Raw genomic sequence first — 16168 nt, 5'->3', positions numbered from 1 at the left:
GGAATGATTTAGTGATAGCTTAAGTGACAGGAACCGGTTTGTTTCAAAAACATCACACTTTCCCATAAGTTCTACCCACCCCCCACTCCCCGATTTTGTGTGTTTATTTTAGACAGGATAACTAAACCAACTTTACCTAGTTTGGGTAGGAGTGCAGTGTTTTGCGTGAAGGGAAAGCAATGTTGTAATATGATTTAGGAGGGAGCCATGTAGGGTGGGAAGGTAGAGAAAAGACTTGGAGGGAGGGGAAATAAGTTCCATGTACCAGCCTTTTTTTGGTTAATGTTGATTGCGTTGATACGTAATGTAGATGGATAATAAATGTATTATCTAGAGAGCTAAAAGTTGAATAAAAATGTTAGTAGAAGAAAAAAATGGCAATTATTGAATGTGTATGTAAGGCCCCTGTCTGCTTTTCTCCATTCATCTAACCAGGAAAATAAAGTCATAGCAAAATTGGAGCTAACTTATTGATGTCTTAAGACACAAGTGGGCAGAATTCAGTTTTGAACTTTCAAACAGAGCCAGATGCAAAACAGTGGCTCGGGAATACAGGTGTAGAATAGCATAACAGCCTTCAGCACATACTCAGTTTAAATTTATTTTCCTTACCAGATCTAGACCCCCCCTTTTTTAAAAAAGACAAATCTTCAGTCTTCCCAGGCTTTCTTGATTTGAGCTAGCTAGTTTAAGAGGAGAAAAAGACTTGGTTGGTGCTGATGCTCCTTTGCAAGCACAAACCATTTATGAGCTAACTGCCAAACATCACCAGAGATCTACTAGTAGATTCTACTCTACCATCTGACTACCCCTGCTTCAAAAGGCTGCTGCTGAGGCCTTTAGGTTCCCCTCAAGTTTTCCTCCACTCTGTTGTATAATGTCATCCTTTCGGTGTTGGTAAAACAGTCTGTTTAGGAAATGCCTCATGCCTCAAATTTGTGAGGCCGAAAATATTTCCACATCTGCTTGAGACTTCCTTTTATCCCTTCCTAAGAAATTGGTTTGGCACCTTCTGAGGATTTTCCTTGGTAACATCTATACAACATTATAGGGCCTAGCAAGCTGGGGAATCTCAGGCCAACAGGCTGAATGCTATCTCCCTGGACTTTGAACCCCGCCCCCAGCCACACCCTCTCCCCTGGCACTGCTTCATACCTCAATTATTTTTGCCTGTCTCAAATGTGTCACTGAACTTTCATAATTCCTCTTCCTTCTCTAGATGAAAGATGGAGAATTGTGAGTGCATAGAAACTACTGTACAGTACAAAGGTAAACTTTGGTTGTTGATTTTTGCAAGCCCCTCTTAGGAGACTTTATGCCTAAAGGGCTGCATATAAATACTGTTAACATTTACATTTGTTCCTGTGTTCATTTCTGCCTTCAGAAGGTTGCCCAGAAAGGGATACAGCCCTCTGGCCGAAAAAGATTCCCCATGCTAGGCCTAACTGGAGACAGACAGAGGAGCTGTCTGGATGGGGAGCCCTTCGTGCTTCTTAAATAAAGGATTTAGAACATGTCACGTTTTCCATTGCACTAGAATAATTGCAGAGCTCTTTCTGGAACCTGCCCTCACTTCTTGGGTGGCGGCAGTGGGTGGGGCGCTACCCCACGGATTCTGCCACCTGAGGCGGTTGCTTCAGCCTGCTTCTGGGTGGTACCAAAACTCGGGGCACAGCACCAGATCTGCCTCATTGCCCTCAAGAAGGCAACATGAATCATGTAAGAGGCAGGTTCAAATCATTGATGAAACTGACCAGGCAACCTGGTCTGTGTTACCCTAGTCTAAATATATTTATTGCAATTTTTTAAACAACATACAAACCACCAAAAATATGAAATACCATCACCATAGACACAGAAAAAAATCAAAGCAAAATTAAAAAATAAACAAAGAGTAAAAGAAAAGTACATGTAGAGTACAGTTGTTCATAAGTTATATTTTCTTAATCTTTGGACTTCCTCACATCGCCCTTCCCTGCGTTCTCGATCATAATTATAGACAGCAATTTATTACCTTATTTCAGTTCTTATTCTGTAAATCTCAAATATTATGTCCCGAGTTTAAGGTAACTTTATCATAAATTTATCTGCTTGATTTAAACATAATATTACTTCAAATTTCATCGCTTCCTTAAAACCTCACTTATTCTCATATATCTTACAACAAAATTTACTGCTGCCGTGTTACTTTCAATCGTGCATTCTCCTAACATTCGTACAGTTTATAGTGTTTTTGTAGATAGTCTTTAATTTTTTTCCAGTCCTCTTCCACCGTCTCTTCTCCCAGGTCCCGAATTCTGCCAGTCATTTCAGCCAGTTCCATGTAGTCTATCAGTTGCGTCTGCCATTCTTCCAGTGTGGGTAAATCTTGGGTCTTCCAGTGCTTTGCGATGAGAATTCTTGCTGCTGTTGTTGCATACATAAAAAAGGTTCTATCTTTCTTTAACACCCCTTGGCCGACAATGCCCAAAAGGAAGGCCTCTGGTTTCTTAAGGAAGGTATACTTAAATACCTTTTTTAACTCATTATAGATCATTTCCCAGAAAGCCTTAACCCTTGGGCACGTCCACCAGAGGTGAAAGAATGTTCCTTCAGTTCCTTTACATTTCCAACATTTATTATCAGGCAGATGATATATTTTAGCCAGCTTGACTGGGGTCATGTACCACCTGTATATCATTTTCATAATATTTTCTTTCAAGGCACTGCATGCCGTGAACCTTACTCCGGTGGTCCATAACTTTTCCCAGTCAGCAAACATAATATTATACCCAATATCCTGTGCCCATTTTATCGTAGCTGATTTGACAGTTTCATCCTGCGTATTCCATTTCAACAGCAAGTTATACAATTTTGAGAGTACCTTGGTCTTAGGTTCTAACAGTTCTGTTTCTAATTTCGATTTTTCCACCTGGAAACCTGTTTTTTTATCTGTCTTAAAGACCTCCCTAATCTGAGCATAATGTAACCAATCTCACACTTTATCCTTTAATTTCTCAAAACTCTGCAGTGTGTTACCCTAGTCTAGTCCAGTTTTCTTCAACCTTAGGTCTCCAGACGTCCTTGGACTACAACTCCCATCATTCCCAGCCAGCTTATCCAATAGTCAAGGGCGCCGGGCCTTGTACTCCCATCAAAATACAGTGGTACCTTGGGTTACATACGCTTCAGGTTACATATACTTCAGGTTACAGACTCCGCTAACCCAGAAATAGTACCTCGGGTTAAGAACTTTGCTTCAGGATGAGAACAGAAATGGTGCTCCGGCGGCACGGCAGCAGCAGCAGCAGGAGGAGGCCCCATTAGCTAAAGTGGGGCTTCAAGTTAATAACAGTTTCAGGTTAAGAACGGACCTCCGGAACGAATTAAGTACTTAACCCGAGGTACCACTGTACGGTACCTGAGGAACCCAAGGTTGGGGGACTCTGCCATAGCTGTCAACGTTTCCCTTTTTTAAAGGGAATTTCCCTTATTCCGAATAGGATTCCTCGCAAGAAAAGGGAAAAGTTGACAGCTATGGACTCTGCCCTAGCCTATCTCACTTAAGGGGGCTGTGAGAGTAAAATGGAGGAAAGGGAAGATCCCTATATGGTACCTTGGAGCAACTCGCGTGTGTGTGGCCTGGAGGAAACGGGATAAAACGTGTAGTGCATCTACAGTATAATGAATTCATGCGACGGAGTCCTGCCGCACAGTGACAGAAACAGGCTGAGCACCTACAAAACCGTCGCCTGGCCCCACCCCTTTTCCGGAAGCGTTCTTGGTTGCTACTGGATACCAAAACCGAAAGGGCGGCTGGGAGTCCGCTCTCTGCCAACTCCTGCCGAGCTGTTTGAAGACGCCTTGCCTTCTGGCCACAGAGATAGGAAAATGTAGTGTCGGTAACTTCCGGGTAGCTGCCGTTGAGAAATCTTGGCGGAAGTACTCTTTCTAACTCATATAATCACCCATGTAAAATTTATCGAGAGATCAAGCCTGAATCCAGCGGTCCGTTGAACACAGAAGTCTTGCGCTTCATTGACTTGCATGCAGACATGTTGCACTTGAAAATGTTTTCTGCTTCCAAAATTTTATTTTAAAGAATCCCCTCAAATGTGGCATGCATAGGTTTGCGGATTCTTTCCGTTTCTGAGTGGAGAAGCTGCTGCCAAAAAAATAAAAAAAATCCTGGAAAAACCAGCTCAAAGACATTCTGAACACTGCAGCTATCTACTCAAAGCGACGTCCCAGTGATTTCAACAGGTTTGCTCCCAAATGAGTACGCAGAAGATCGCATCCTAAAGGATCAGAAAATTGAGCCCTTTGTGTCGATTCAGCCTTAACACAAGATATCTCTACATTTTGTTCTCTACGGTCCACAGCGTAGCCGTTGACGAGCACTGGCTGAGCGTAAATCTCCCCGAGGCATTTTAACCCGGGAACAAGGTAATCTCGCGAGAGAAACCCCCGCCACTTCCTTGTTATCCTGCCGCCTCGATTTCCCATAACACCCCGCGCTCGCTCGGCCGCCTTCCTTTTTCCGCCATATTGCTGCACTGGTGAGTAGCGGCCGATGGCCGTTCCTGGGTGGCATCCGTCGTATATCGAACCCATCCTGTCTCCTTGGGCCGCTGTCGACCCGGTTCCTGGAAGCTGGGACTCCGCTCGACCTGCGCAGCTTATTTGGAGATGACCGCGCTTCTCCTGGGCCTCGCGGCAGCCGCCTAAACGGAGCGGGGGGGGAGAGCGGTTGGGAGAGGAATGCCTTGGTCTGGGGCTTTGCGTGGAGGAAGGGCTGGGCTGGCGGGCTGTGCCTGACTGGGGAGGCCTTGACCAGCAGGCAGGCAGAAGGTGCCTTGCTGGACGAAGAACGCCGGGCACAGCTGCGTGTTCACGCGTTCGGGCTGCAACTTACTTTACATGCGTGTAAGCCCCAGGGCACGTAGTGGAGCTTCCATGTGCCCCTCGTGGTTGCATTTTAGGTCCTCGCGAGACACGGGCGCTTGCACCAGCTTGGGCGGGGGTGGCTTGCAGGCTGCTGCTATATAGCTGGCCGACATGGGTGGCATTTAGCTCCGGGTCGCCCCTTAAAATCCCGGGGTCGCTGGATGCTTCACTGGGGCAGCAAAGTTTGGGGCCCTCAGCTTCTCATGCATTCCAGTTCCTGGAGCGGGTAGTTTGGCTTACCAAGTGTTTACGATATAACTCCTTCCTTTTGGGGATTGTTGGCTTCGGGAAAGTATTGCACTCACGAGCTAATGTTAAAACTTGTAAGCGGTGGGGGGACACACAGAAGCCCATCTCTTGTGGCATTCTTAATGCAAATACATCAGAGCTTCTTGCTGCGTTAATAATTCAAAGAGTTGCTGTGTAAGTCTTGCTTGATCACACCAAAGTTGTGAAGTTCAGTGCCCTGTTTCTTAGAGATGCTTCTGGGATGGTCACAAGCAGGTCTTGAGGGCATGGCAACTACATAATCTGTTAAAGGTCTTTCTAGGGGGAAATGTGACTTAAAAACGAATAATAACACAGACTTTAAAGATATGCCCAATCTAGTCTCTGTGTCTTGATGCAGGGTAGCTTAATGTAGTCCCAATGAGTGCCTAATAATTGCGCACAAAAAGCGATTACAGTCTCTCAAAACCATCTTGTTTCATGCATAAGCAGCTCTTAAATTTTGAAGTGCTTGTGTGTGCTGCACTGGGGGGCATGTGTGTATGAACAGCACTGGGCAAATACTCTCCTGATTGCAACTCCTAAGTAAGAATATCCTTCAGAGCATCCAACCTGGGCAGTTCTTAAGAATTGGAGGCAATTAATCCTTTTTGTGTTTAAACTTCTACTGTACCAGATGTAACTGTGTAAGCATTTGAGCTTAGTACCTTGTGAACTTGTTTGCAAGGCTGCGCTGAATCTACACTTTTTATGATTTTGGGTTGTTAGAGCTCTTTGAAAAGAAGTCAACAGTTAGTTTTTTTTTCTGGAAATACACACAGTGTAGTGCCCTTGCAATTCAGTACTTGCTACTTATTCACTGTGACAGTCACCCCTTTCTGTAGGCAGTTACTGAGGCTATTATATCAACTTACTACCCTTATCCAAAACTTAAGAGCAGAATTGCTCTTGCTTTGTCCTAGGAATGAAAGCTTGTAGCTTTAACTGGCTAGTGAACTAAATGATTTATCTGCAGTTGGAGTGGCCACATCGTAACAGCAGATAATACATGCCATTTGTTTAGAAAGTGTGTTTTGATTACTCTTTTAATTAGCTCCCTATGTTTTGTGCTGCTTCCAACATCCCGACGCAATCCAGTGAGCCACCATTTGAAGAAAGAAAACTGATACATGTTAGCAATTGGGCTTATCATTTAAATTTGTGTATTTTATCCATGCAGGCATCATGGTGCGCATGAACGTTCTGGCAGATGCTCTAAAAAGCATCAACAATGCTGAGAAGCGTGGAAAACGTCAAGTACTCATCAGACCATGCTCGAAAGTTATCGTCCGGTTCTTAACTGTGATGATGAAGCATGGTAAGTCCACAGAATATACGTAAAACAGTCCAGGAAAGATTCAGATTTTTGGCCTTTTAAACTCCAGTATCACCTTGGCTGGGAAAGATGCCAGTGAATATATTATATTCAAAGTTAGATGTGGGTATAGGTTGAACTGGGCTTAATTACTTAAAAGTTCTGTTTGAAGATGACTGTGGTTGAAGCAGCATACTTGGGGTTGGGAGCAGTGAAAATGGTCAGCTCACCATAAGCCAAGTAACTTGCTCCTTCAAATTGTACAGTGCAAGTAGTATTTTAAATTATTTCTCACACCTGTGCTTCGTCCTTCCTCCAGAGGGTTCAGGGACCATCCTTTTTTGTTCTCATCGTTAGTTGATTGTTTAGCCAAGAAGGCACTGTCCTTAGATGTACATACTTTGTAAAACAAAACAAGCAGCAATACAGTGGTACCTCGTGTTACGTACCATCCCCCTTACGAATGCTGCGGGTTATGCACTCCGCTAACCCAGAAATAGATGCCCCTTGTTGTGACCTTTGCTCCGGGATGTGAGCGGAAGTTGCGCTCCGGCAGAAGCGGGAGGTGCCATTAGTTTTGTATTTGCAAATTGAATCAGTTTGAATGCCACAGGTTGTGTGAAATAGTAACTTGCCAAATGCAAGCCAAGTCTCCATGGCACAGCAAGGATTTGAATCCCTGCATTCCTAGTTCTAGTCAAATAGTATCTGCTATGCCACACTGGCTCATATATCCCACCCTCATAGTCAAGCAGTTCAGTTAACGGGGAGGAATGGGTTGCTTTAGTTCTATTTCAATGGTCCAAAGGTTTGAATATGCTGAGTGCTTTTCTTTGGTTCACAGGTTACATAGGTGAATTTGAGATCATTGACGATCACAGAGCTGGGAAGATTGTCGTTAATCTCACAGGCAGACTCAACAAGGTAGGACCTGACTTCCATTTAAGCCCCACTGGACTTAATGCCAGAATTACATCTTGGAAGATACACTTGTTAGCTGCATCAAAGTTCACCTCACTTCACAGGAAAATTCACCCTTTGTGGGTTGGAATAAAGGGAAGGTGGGTTATGTATTTAGGCAAAAATTCCTTTAGTCCTAGGGCCAGTTCAGACAAAGTGTTTTGTTCCTATAATTGTATGCCTGACCAAATGGGAACTTTTGGTATAAGCAAATGGCTTTAAGAGGTCCTTGATGGGAATGGCTTGAAAAGAAGCAGCTGTGAATCCTGGAGGTTTAAGGAATATCATTTAAAGGTCCTCTGGTCCTTTGAATGTTCTACAACAGCCGCTGTGCTGGTTCACTTGAGTTGACAACATTGTGCCTTAAAACTGGCAAATCGGAAGACATCTACTCTGCTTGTCTTAAAAACCCTTGGAGAACAGCCTTTAGGGTGCCGCCTAGGTGGCTGTCATCAATGGATCATCTTCTTTCTCCTTGACCTCTTTGAAATCAGTCTTGGGAAGCCTCTTCTGATCAACCTATGGTTCCTGGTTCACTTTCTGGCATCTCTGGGTGCAGTTGGCAAGGGCTCCTTGCTTGAAACTCTAGAGAGCTGGTTCTAGTCAGTGAAGGGACTTTTAAACTCCTTGAACCCACACATCTGATAAGGCAGATTCTTATTTTACTATTTGTATAATTTTGTTTCTAACTTGATTTCTACGTTATTGAATTGAGATGTGCATTTATACATTCACATGATTCTTGGGTTTTTATTTTCTCAGTTTTTAGTTTTTCCTGAGATTGGAGTTTATTTTCTTCTTCTTACCTAGCATTGTGACTGCTTGGACAAATGTTAATAGGCCCAGAATGAAAATAGCTGGTAAACTGATATATTCAGATCTGTTAGGGCATAGCAGCTTACAGCTGCACCTTTGGAATGGGTTGTATTTATATTTTCTTCTCCATGCCACTTTTAGATACCAAATTTTAAATGTGTGTGTTGTGTTTCGGATGTTGCAAGTTTTAAGAGTATTGTTACAGGGCTGTATATATTGTTATAATCTTAAAAGAGTATTGTGATAGTTTTTCAAACATGTTTTTTCTTTCTTTGTGTTCAAAATATTTGACTTGATTGTTAGTTACAGGCTGATATTACAAATTCAGGATGAAACTATATAACTATTCATACCCAAGTTCTGAATCATTTCTTACTGAAAAGTTTAAGTTAGCTGTGCTGGCTCATAGGAGACATTACAAAACCATGGTTAGAACAGAATATCACAAAATTGTGTGTGTGCTTTTGAGGCCTCCAGAGCTTGTCTTCTTTCCTGTTGAAATAAATAATTTCAAATTTCTTATTAGAAGTAATAAGAAAAATGTTTGGTTTCATTTAGAAAATTCACAAGACCTTCATTGGGACCAACAGAAAAATCACAAAATAAAGCAGAAATGGAGTAGCCATGTGCCAGCAACATTTTCCTCTTCCCACCTTCTCTTTTTTTGCTTTCTTTAACATCTTGTCAGAGGAAAAATTTGGTCCCACAGAACTCAAAAGCGCACCATTTTTGTGACTTGTCAGTTGGTCCTAATGCAAGCACAACACTACTTCAATAATCAGGTGGAAAGCTATAGTGGGGCAGGAGAGCTGAAAATAATGACAATATTCACATCTGGCAACCAATGTGCCCCTCTGGTTTCAGATAGTACATGAGTAGACAAGTCGAAAAAGCCTGGGAAACAAATTTTCACAGTCCTCTAGCGGCTATGGTGGATCATTTACCATAAGTAATGTATTTCGTGTTAACTCTGGAAGTGTATACATGGTATCTCAGGTTATGAACTTAATCCGTTCTGGAAGTCCATTCTTAACCTGAAACTGTTCTTAACCTGAGGTTATGCTAATGGGGCCTCGTGCTGCCGGTGCGCGATTGCCATTTTCATCCTGGGGCAAAGTTCTCAACCCAAGGTACTAATTCCGGGTTAGTGGAGTTTGTAAGCCGAAGCGTTTGTAACCTGAGGTACAACTGTACTCTATTCTGACCAAAGTAAGCCTCATAGGATGCGGCTGTCTGGCCCTTGCTGCTAGGACAGCAGCCGAACATCTCCCTTCCATCCTCCCCAAATTGGCAATGGGGAGGAGGCAAAATCACTTCTTAGCTGCCGGGAAAATCCTCACCCACCTCTGCTGCTTCAAAAGTTGGGAAGAAGGCTAGTTGCTTGTCACACTCCACAGAAGGCAATTTGCATATAATACGCAACCCTAGTGTAGTTGAAGACTGACATGCACCTCTGCCTCTTGGCAGAAATGTTGGCATTTCTGTCAGCCCTGTCAAAGCAGCATAATGCCAAGGTTTCTGTTGTGCCCTGCGGCTTGTGACAAAACCAGTGTTTGCATTTGACACGTGCTTGTTCAACTCCTGTACGTTGGTATGAGGCAGCGCTTCAATTTATTTATTTTGTTATCTGTATTTATAGCCCACCCTTCGCCAAATGGTCGCTGGGTGGGCTGCAAAATATAACAATTAAGAACAGTGTGTAATTAAAATTGTAAAATAAAACACAGTTATCAGAATAACAAAAGTAGCACAGAACTGCAGCACACAGCAGAGTAGGAGGAGGGAAGATACACACTCATCCAAAGGCCTAGGTAAAGAAATGTACCTTCAGGTATAGGGCGGTATATAAATTTAATTGATGATGATGGTGGTGATAATATTCAGTGATGGCACAATATGGGCTTCAGAAGGGAGGTCATTTCACTAGCTGGGGGCCACCACAGAGAAGAGCCTCTCTTGCCGCCATCTATGCTGTCTTCCATCATGTAACTTAGATGTGTTCTAGGCAGGGTTCCCAGTTTGTCTCCCATTCAGACACTGCTTAACTCAAGCAAGATGGTTTCATCCTGTGCCTAACTGACAGTGCCATCTGGATCCTGTTCAGGATTGTATGAACTGGCTATAAATCACAGTCCCTGAACCCACAAACATTTCTTGTTGTTCCCAGGCACTTTTCTACTTCCTGTTGAATTGGGTAGCACAGCTGTGTTCCATCTATCAAATTTATTGAAAATATTTTAATGCCACATCCTTCAGTTCAATAACTTCTGAACTTTGCAAGTAATACGTTAGAAAGATGGTTAAGTCTTTTCCCCTTTGTTTGGCTTGATAGTGTGGTGTGATCAGCCCCAGATTTGATGTCCAACTGAAGGATTTGGAAAAGTGGCAGAACAACCTGCTACCTTCACGTCAGTTTGGGTAAGTATCAGCTTTGTAGAACTGGATTGCCAAAGCTTGTGATTAGGGCTGCTTCATTGCTTTGAGTTTTACCTTAGCTATTGCTCCTTGGTGCTAGATTCATACTGCAAGATAAGTGCATGCCGAATAGCATTGAGTCTATTCAACATTTTGGATCAAAAGCCAGAACTACTACTACTAGCACTTAACCTGCTAACTGGCACATTAGCTTTTGCTTTTGGTAGAATCAGTGGGTTGTATGCAACTAATTGTGCAAGGTTCCCCTCACTCATCTCCCCCATAGCAGCTCTGGGAGTTTCCCCTAACTCTCTGAAGCAGATTTGTTGTTAGGAAAGAGGGAGAAGTTCCTTGGTGCTCATGGAAGTTGTTTTGCATGCACGATGATCTAGCTGGATTCAAACCAGTATAGCAATGGTCACATAAGACTCTAATCTGTATACATGTTAAGCAGTTTTGCATTTAGTTTTTGTGGTAGTACATTTTTCTAATGTGCTGCCTGTTAAAGATGAGGTTAAATTCTTCTTTCTGCTTTTGCAAATGGGTAAGAAATCAAGCATAAAGCATAACGGGTATTTTCCTCACCCTTTTAATAGGTACATTGTGCTGACAACTTCAGCTGGCATCATGGACCACGAGGAAGCTAGGCGAAAACACACAGGAGGAAAAATCCTGGGATTCTTTTTCTAAACTTGTAAAAAGAGGCAAACTAATAAATTGTTCAAATAGACTCTTTTCAGCTTGCATGTTAAAGTCAATCCTTGTTCCATCGCCCTAGTGTATAATGCTATTCAGGTAATAGTATATTTTACATTGTTGTGTAAAGTGAGCAACAGCCTCAGGTGTGGGCACCTTTGCTGGCTCAGGTTATCTTCTCAATCTTGCTGTTTTATATTGGATAAACTGAACACATATGTCTATGCACACGTATATCTATGCACCAGAAATTAACAGAAGAGTAGTCTACAATGCAGAAGTAAGTGTGAGACTTGGTTTCTATAAGTTTGGGGCAATTGCTGGTCTTAATCCATCAACAGCAGTTACAAGAAAGCAGGACGTTACTAGTAAGGAGCGGAGCACAAAAGCACATCAGTAGTCAGTATTGTATGCTGAGCAGTTGCTTATGTGCACTGGCAAATGGTTGTCTGTATGGACAGACATTGGCATTAATGCAGTGCTCAAAAGATTAGTGCTTTGACCAGATGTATAAAGGACAGGACAGGACAGACAGGCTAAAGTAATGAGAACCACATATCTTGAGAGCAGTTCACACAGTGATCTGTTGTGCAGACTGTAGGTTTATGGGATGCATATGTGAATCTTGGGGCTTATGCATATTTTGCTTCCACCGTCAGATAGTGGGAGAGACGCTTAAAATTCCCTGTTCATGCTTACAGAAGTTTCAAAACAGATAAAAGAATTTAAATAAGGAACTTAATATATTTTAAATAAGAAACCAACTCTTTAAATCTGAAAGTGCAGGAGAGTTTCTCCAGTTTAGTGGCTGCCACAGAGAATGCCTTGCCCCATGTAGGTTGGATGCAATCTCGCTAATCAATAACTTCGGAAGTGCTGTGTTGTGGTGGATAACGAAATTAAGCAAATCTTCCCTTTGTGTTGTATAGAGGCAAATTCATTAAGTCTTAAAAGTAATCCTATAGGGGTTTTCTGAATAGCTGACAGCCATTCAGACAACTAGCCTTTTCTTTGCTTTGGACATTTGCAGCGTCCCGTTTTGCAGGGAGCCTTATTTTGTATATTCATGATCAGCAGTGAAGACACTGTGTGCTTGCAGAACGTTGGTAAACTGAAGTCATCCTCCACCCTTTTCCCCATTTGTGCCCATTTTTTAAAAGGGTTGGATTTTGTTGGCCAGCCAAGGACTCCCAGATCTCATTCATTTGATGCATCCATATCACAGGACTTCATGTTTATCCGCCTCTAATGAATATGGAAAGAATTGTGCGGTTGGCCAATTTTACAGTAGAGTTGCCAGTCATGCCTATTATTGTTCCTTATCGCACTCCCTCTGCCTCTCCTATGTTGGAACGCAGCCCACTACCTTCAGAGTATCTTCTTGCCCTTGAGTCTTCAAGCTTTTGGAAAGCCTCTGGCTGACTGCCCATCCTCCTGGTCCCACTCTCTCTTTCTGACTCCTAAAAACACCCAACTGATTATCCTCCAGAATTTCTTGCTTTGCATCTAGGAGCAAAAAACCCAGAGTTCCACCTTAAACAGTGAACAAATGGATTATGGTGCAGTCATTTGGGAACTAAGGCCCAGTCCATCAGATGCACAAAGCCTTTTATGGTTTTAATTCTGCGTTTTGCACTTCCCTGAAGCATTTTATTGTAGTATTTTGGTCACTTAGAAGGCAATTGATATCAGTTTTGTTAGAGATGCTTATTAGTACTGTCTTCATTACTGGGAAGATAGAGAGGCTATCAAAATTGAAATGATGTTAACATAAGAAGAGACCTGCTGGATGAGGGCAATGGCCCATTTAGTCCAGCATCCTGTTGCTGCAATGGCCAACCTGATTTGTGTAGGAAACTCACAAGATGGACCTGAGCAGAAGAATACTACTGCAGTTTAGAGCAACTGTGGCTCCTAGAAGCTGTCAGTGTGTGACAGCAGCCACGGACCACAAAACAGCTTCAAATGGATGGCTAAACCAGGTGACGGTAGCCGATGGGTCTCAGTCCTTCCATGAGTTAGGGACTTCCCTTGCATGTGAAGGCAGACTCTGATGGATTGAGCAGATGAGACGAATGGTGGATCCAGTGGTCAAAAAGGCAGTTTCTGCACATGCTGTAGAGGGAAGTGAGGGGCAGTTGGGGCTTTGTCAACCTGGGAAGAAGAAGGAGAAGCAAACACTGTTCCTAAAGCCTTTAAGCTGTACTGATTTTTGAGAAAGCCTTCAGCAGTAAACCCTGAAGAAAAATCTCCATGCTGCCTTGTGGGACATCTTTGGGAGAAGATGTTTGTTGCTTGGTCCCAACCTTCCGTCCGTGACACAAAAGGAAAATGGTTTGGAAGGGAGGAGGGAATAAGCAAAACTCAGCCATATAATATTTAAGTGCACAATTGAACAAAAATATATTGTCAGATTAATCTGGAAACGGGAGGAGCTAACTTTTGGGTGCACACATTCAAAAATGGCAGACTAATTTGCCTGTCCCTACACTGAATCGCTAATAAATTTCCTTTCTCAAATATATACTTCATGTGAGCTTTTAATTAAATGGCTGTACTCCATTTTGATTAGACTTGTCCAGAGAGATAAATCATTCAACAAAGTACCCTGAAAGAGTTTGCTCATTTGCCCTGGAATTCTGTACCTACTACAGGAAATCCCTGTCTGCCCCCCTCCTCCTTTAAAATAATTCTCTTAATTGAACTCATGACTGTTAAATTACTGGTGACTGAAGACATATGGCCCATAATTTAAGTTTTCTTCATGCTTGCGTCAGTAATAGGACTGGTGTGCCATACTTCTTCATGGAATTCTTGTGTTGAAAATGCATAAAATGGAAAACAAAGGAGTTAATATGTGCCTTCTACTCAGAAGCAAGTCCCATAGAGCGCAACAGGCCTCTCTATTATGCACCCTTATTTAGGGTTGTGCAGTTTTAAGAACTAAACACTGAACCTTCCCTGGAGTTCAAATGAGGTTTGGCATATCCATTTTGTCTTTGGCACAGTTTAATCTCTGCCTCTGTTCCTCATTTAAGCAAGGCACAGGAACGAGCAAAGGAAAGGCAATATGCAAATATTGCTGGCATCAAAAATGTCTTGAAAATGCTATCTTGCAAATGAGCACGGTTTGGAAATTGACATCAAGTTAGGTGCAGCGAGCCTATGGCTATTTCTGAGTCCTCTTGGATGGAGCTGAGGACTGGCAATAGCAAATACACTTCTTGAAACACAGTACAAAGGGAAAAGGAGATGTGCTATCTACTATTCCAAATGGCGGAAATGGTAGAGGAATGGATCGAAAACCCAAATGAATTTGCATTTTCCTCCCTTCTACATTTCAACAAGCATGGATATTGAAATTCAGCTCTTTATTTTTCTTCAGTTGTACTGGAACGACCAAAATTCTGATCAGCATCCCCAAAAATGACTGAAAATCAAAGTTGTTTGCAGATGAGGGCTGATCCATGAGTCATTGTCTGCCAGTCCATAGAGACTCCACCACAGCCCAGGTTGGGTGGGATGCTTCAGGGACCAAATATGGCGCCAGTCCCTGGCACATTGGTTGTTGTTGTTTTTTTAATGCCAGTCCACCACATCAAGTAGCTTGAGAAACAATGGCTAAAATATGACACATGGGTCAGGATTTAAAAAATGATTGAAAAATAACGGCAGGTCAGGATCCTGAAAAATAACTGAAAATGTGGCATGCGAGCTAGGATTCTAGAAAAAAATTAGCAAAAATTTGACCTGTAGTTGAGGATTCCCCAAAACGGCTCAAAACAACAATCACAGGATAGGATCACAGTTACCAAAAACATGATCAAGAAGACAGGCAAAAACCACCTGAGTGCGTTTTGAGGGAGCTTAAGCCACAGATCATTTTATCAGATCCTGACTTGGAAAAACTGGTGGTTTTTCAACTTTTTGATCTGTGAGTCCTCATGAATTTCAGCGACTCATCTAGCAGGTGGAGGAGGCTGGAGAGAAAACCAGAATTAGTTGGCAGCTCTTCTTACCGGCTTTGGATCCAACTGATTTTGGTCTCCCTGCCTTCTGGACCACCAGCCCGAAAGGGCACCGACTATCATTCATCTTAATCTCGTACTTCTGAAGGTGCCACGAGACTTGTGTTGCTTTTTGGATTGGGTACTTTGATTCGAACCTGACGCTCCTCTATACCAGCTCCCTCTTGCACCAGTCAGCCATCAAGTGCGTTAGGTGAGCTGGGTTTCTGGTAAGATGGCAGATATGTAAGAAGTGAGCTCCCTGCTCTAAACTTGTAAGGATCCCCTGGCCAGCAACCACTTGGTCTTTCTTGTGGGGTGGAAAGAGACAAGACTAGGTTGGCTGCCCTAAATGCAGTGGAGAAGAGTAGAAAAAGAATCTATGTTTAAAATCTTCCTCTTGTCAGTGGCGGACCTACATTTTGGGGGCCCTGAATTTCAGAACTGTCACGGGGCCCCTTTGCAACCAGCATCAAGGTCTGGGTAGCCACTGATACCTTTTTCAATGAGGTAGTTCCGTGACAGATCACCACACCTTTACAACATCTGTGTTACTGACTCTCAAGCTTGGGGATGGTTGAAATGTATACAACAAAAAATTAATCACAGGATTCAAATTTGCTCTACTAGACCCAACATTTTACAGCAATGTGGATTAAATTCGTTTGTGGGGCTGCTCTGGGATTAGGGGCCCTGAAGCTTAAGATTCATTAGTTTCATAGTAGATCATCCCCGACTCCCATACATTTTTAAAATTTACAGTTCT

The 16168-nt window shown here is 42.8% G+C and overlaps 1 protein-coding gene across 1 annotated transcript; it reads left to right on the top strand.

Annotated features, from left to right (window-relative positions):
• Positions 1-4404: 4404 nt before the first annotated feature.
• On the top strand, positions 4405-11429 carry RPS15A (ribosomal protein S15a). Its single transcript, XM_081169796.1, has 5 exons — positions 4405-4538; positions 6374-6511; positions 7353-7432; positions 10617-10702; positions 11296-11429. Exons 2-5 carry the CDS (start codon positions 6379-6381, stop codon positions 11387-11389), a joined length of 393 nt encoding a protein of 130 aa, XP_081025922.1. The 5' UTR covers positions 4405-4538; positions 6374-6378; the 3' UTR covers positions 11390-11429.
• Positions 11430-16168: the final 4739 nt, after the last annotated feature.

This window comes from Podarcis bocagei (assembly GCF_964188305.1).
Source record: "Podarcis bocagei genome assembly, chromosome: 14".
Taxonomy (NCBI): Eukaryota; Metazoa; Chordata; class Lepidosauria; order Squamata; family Lacertidae; genus Podarcis; species Podarcis bocagei.
This window is presented reverse-complemented; position numbering and strand designations above follow the sequence as displayed.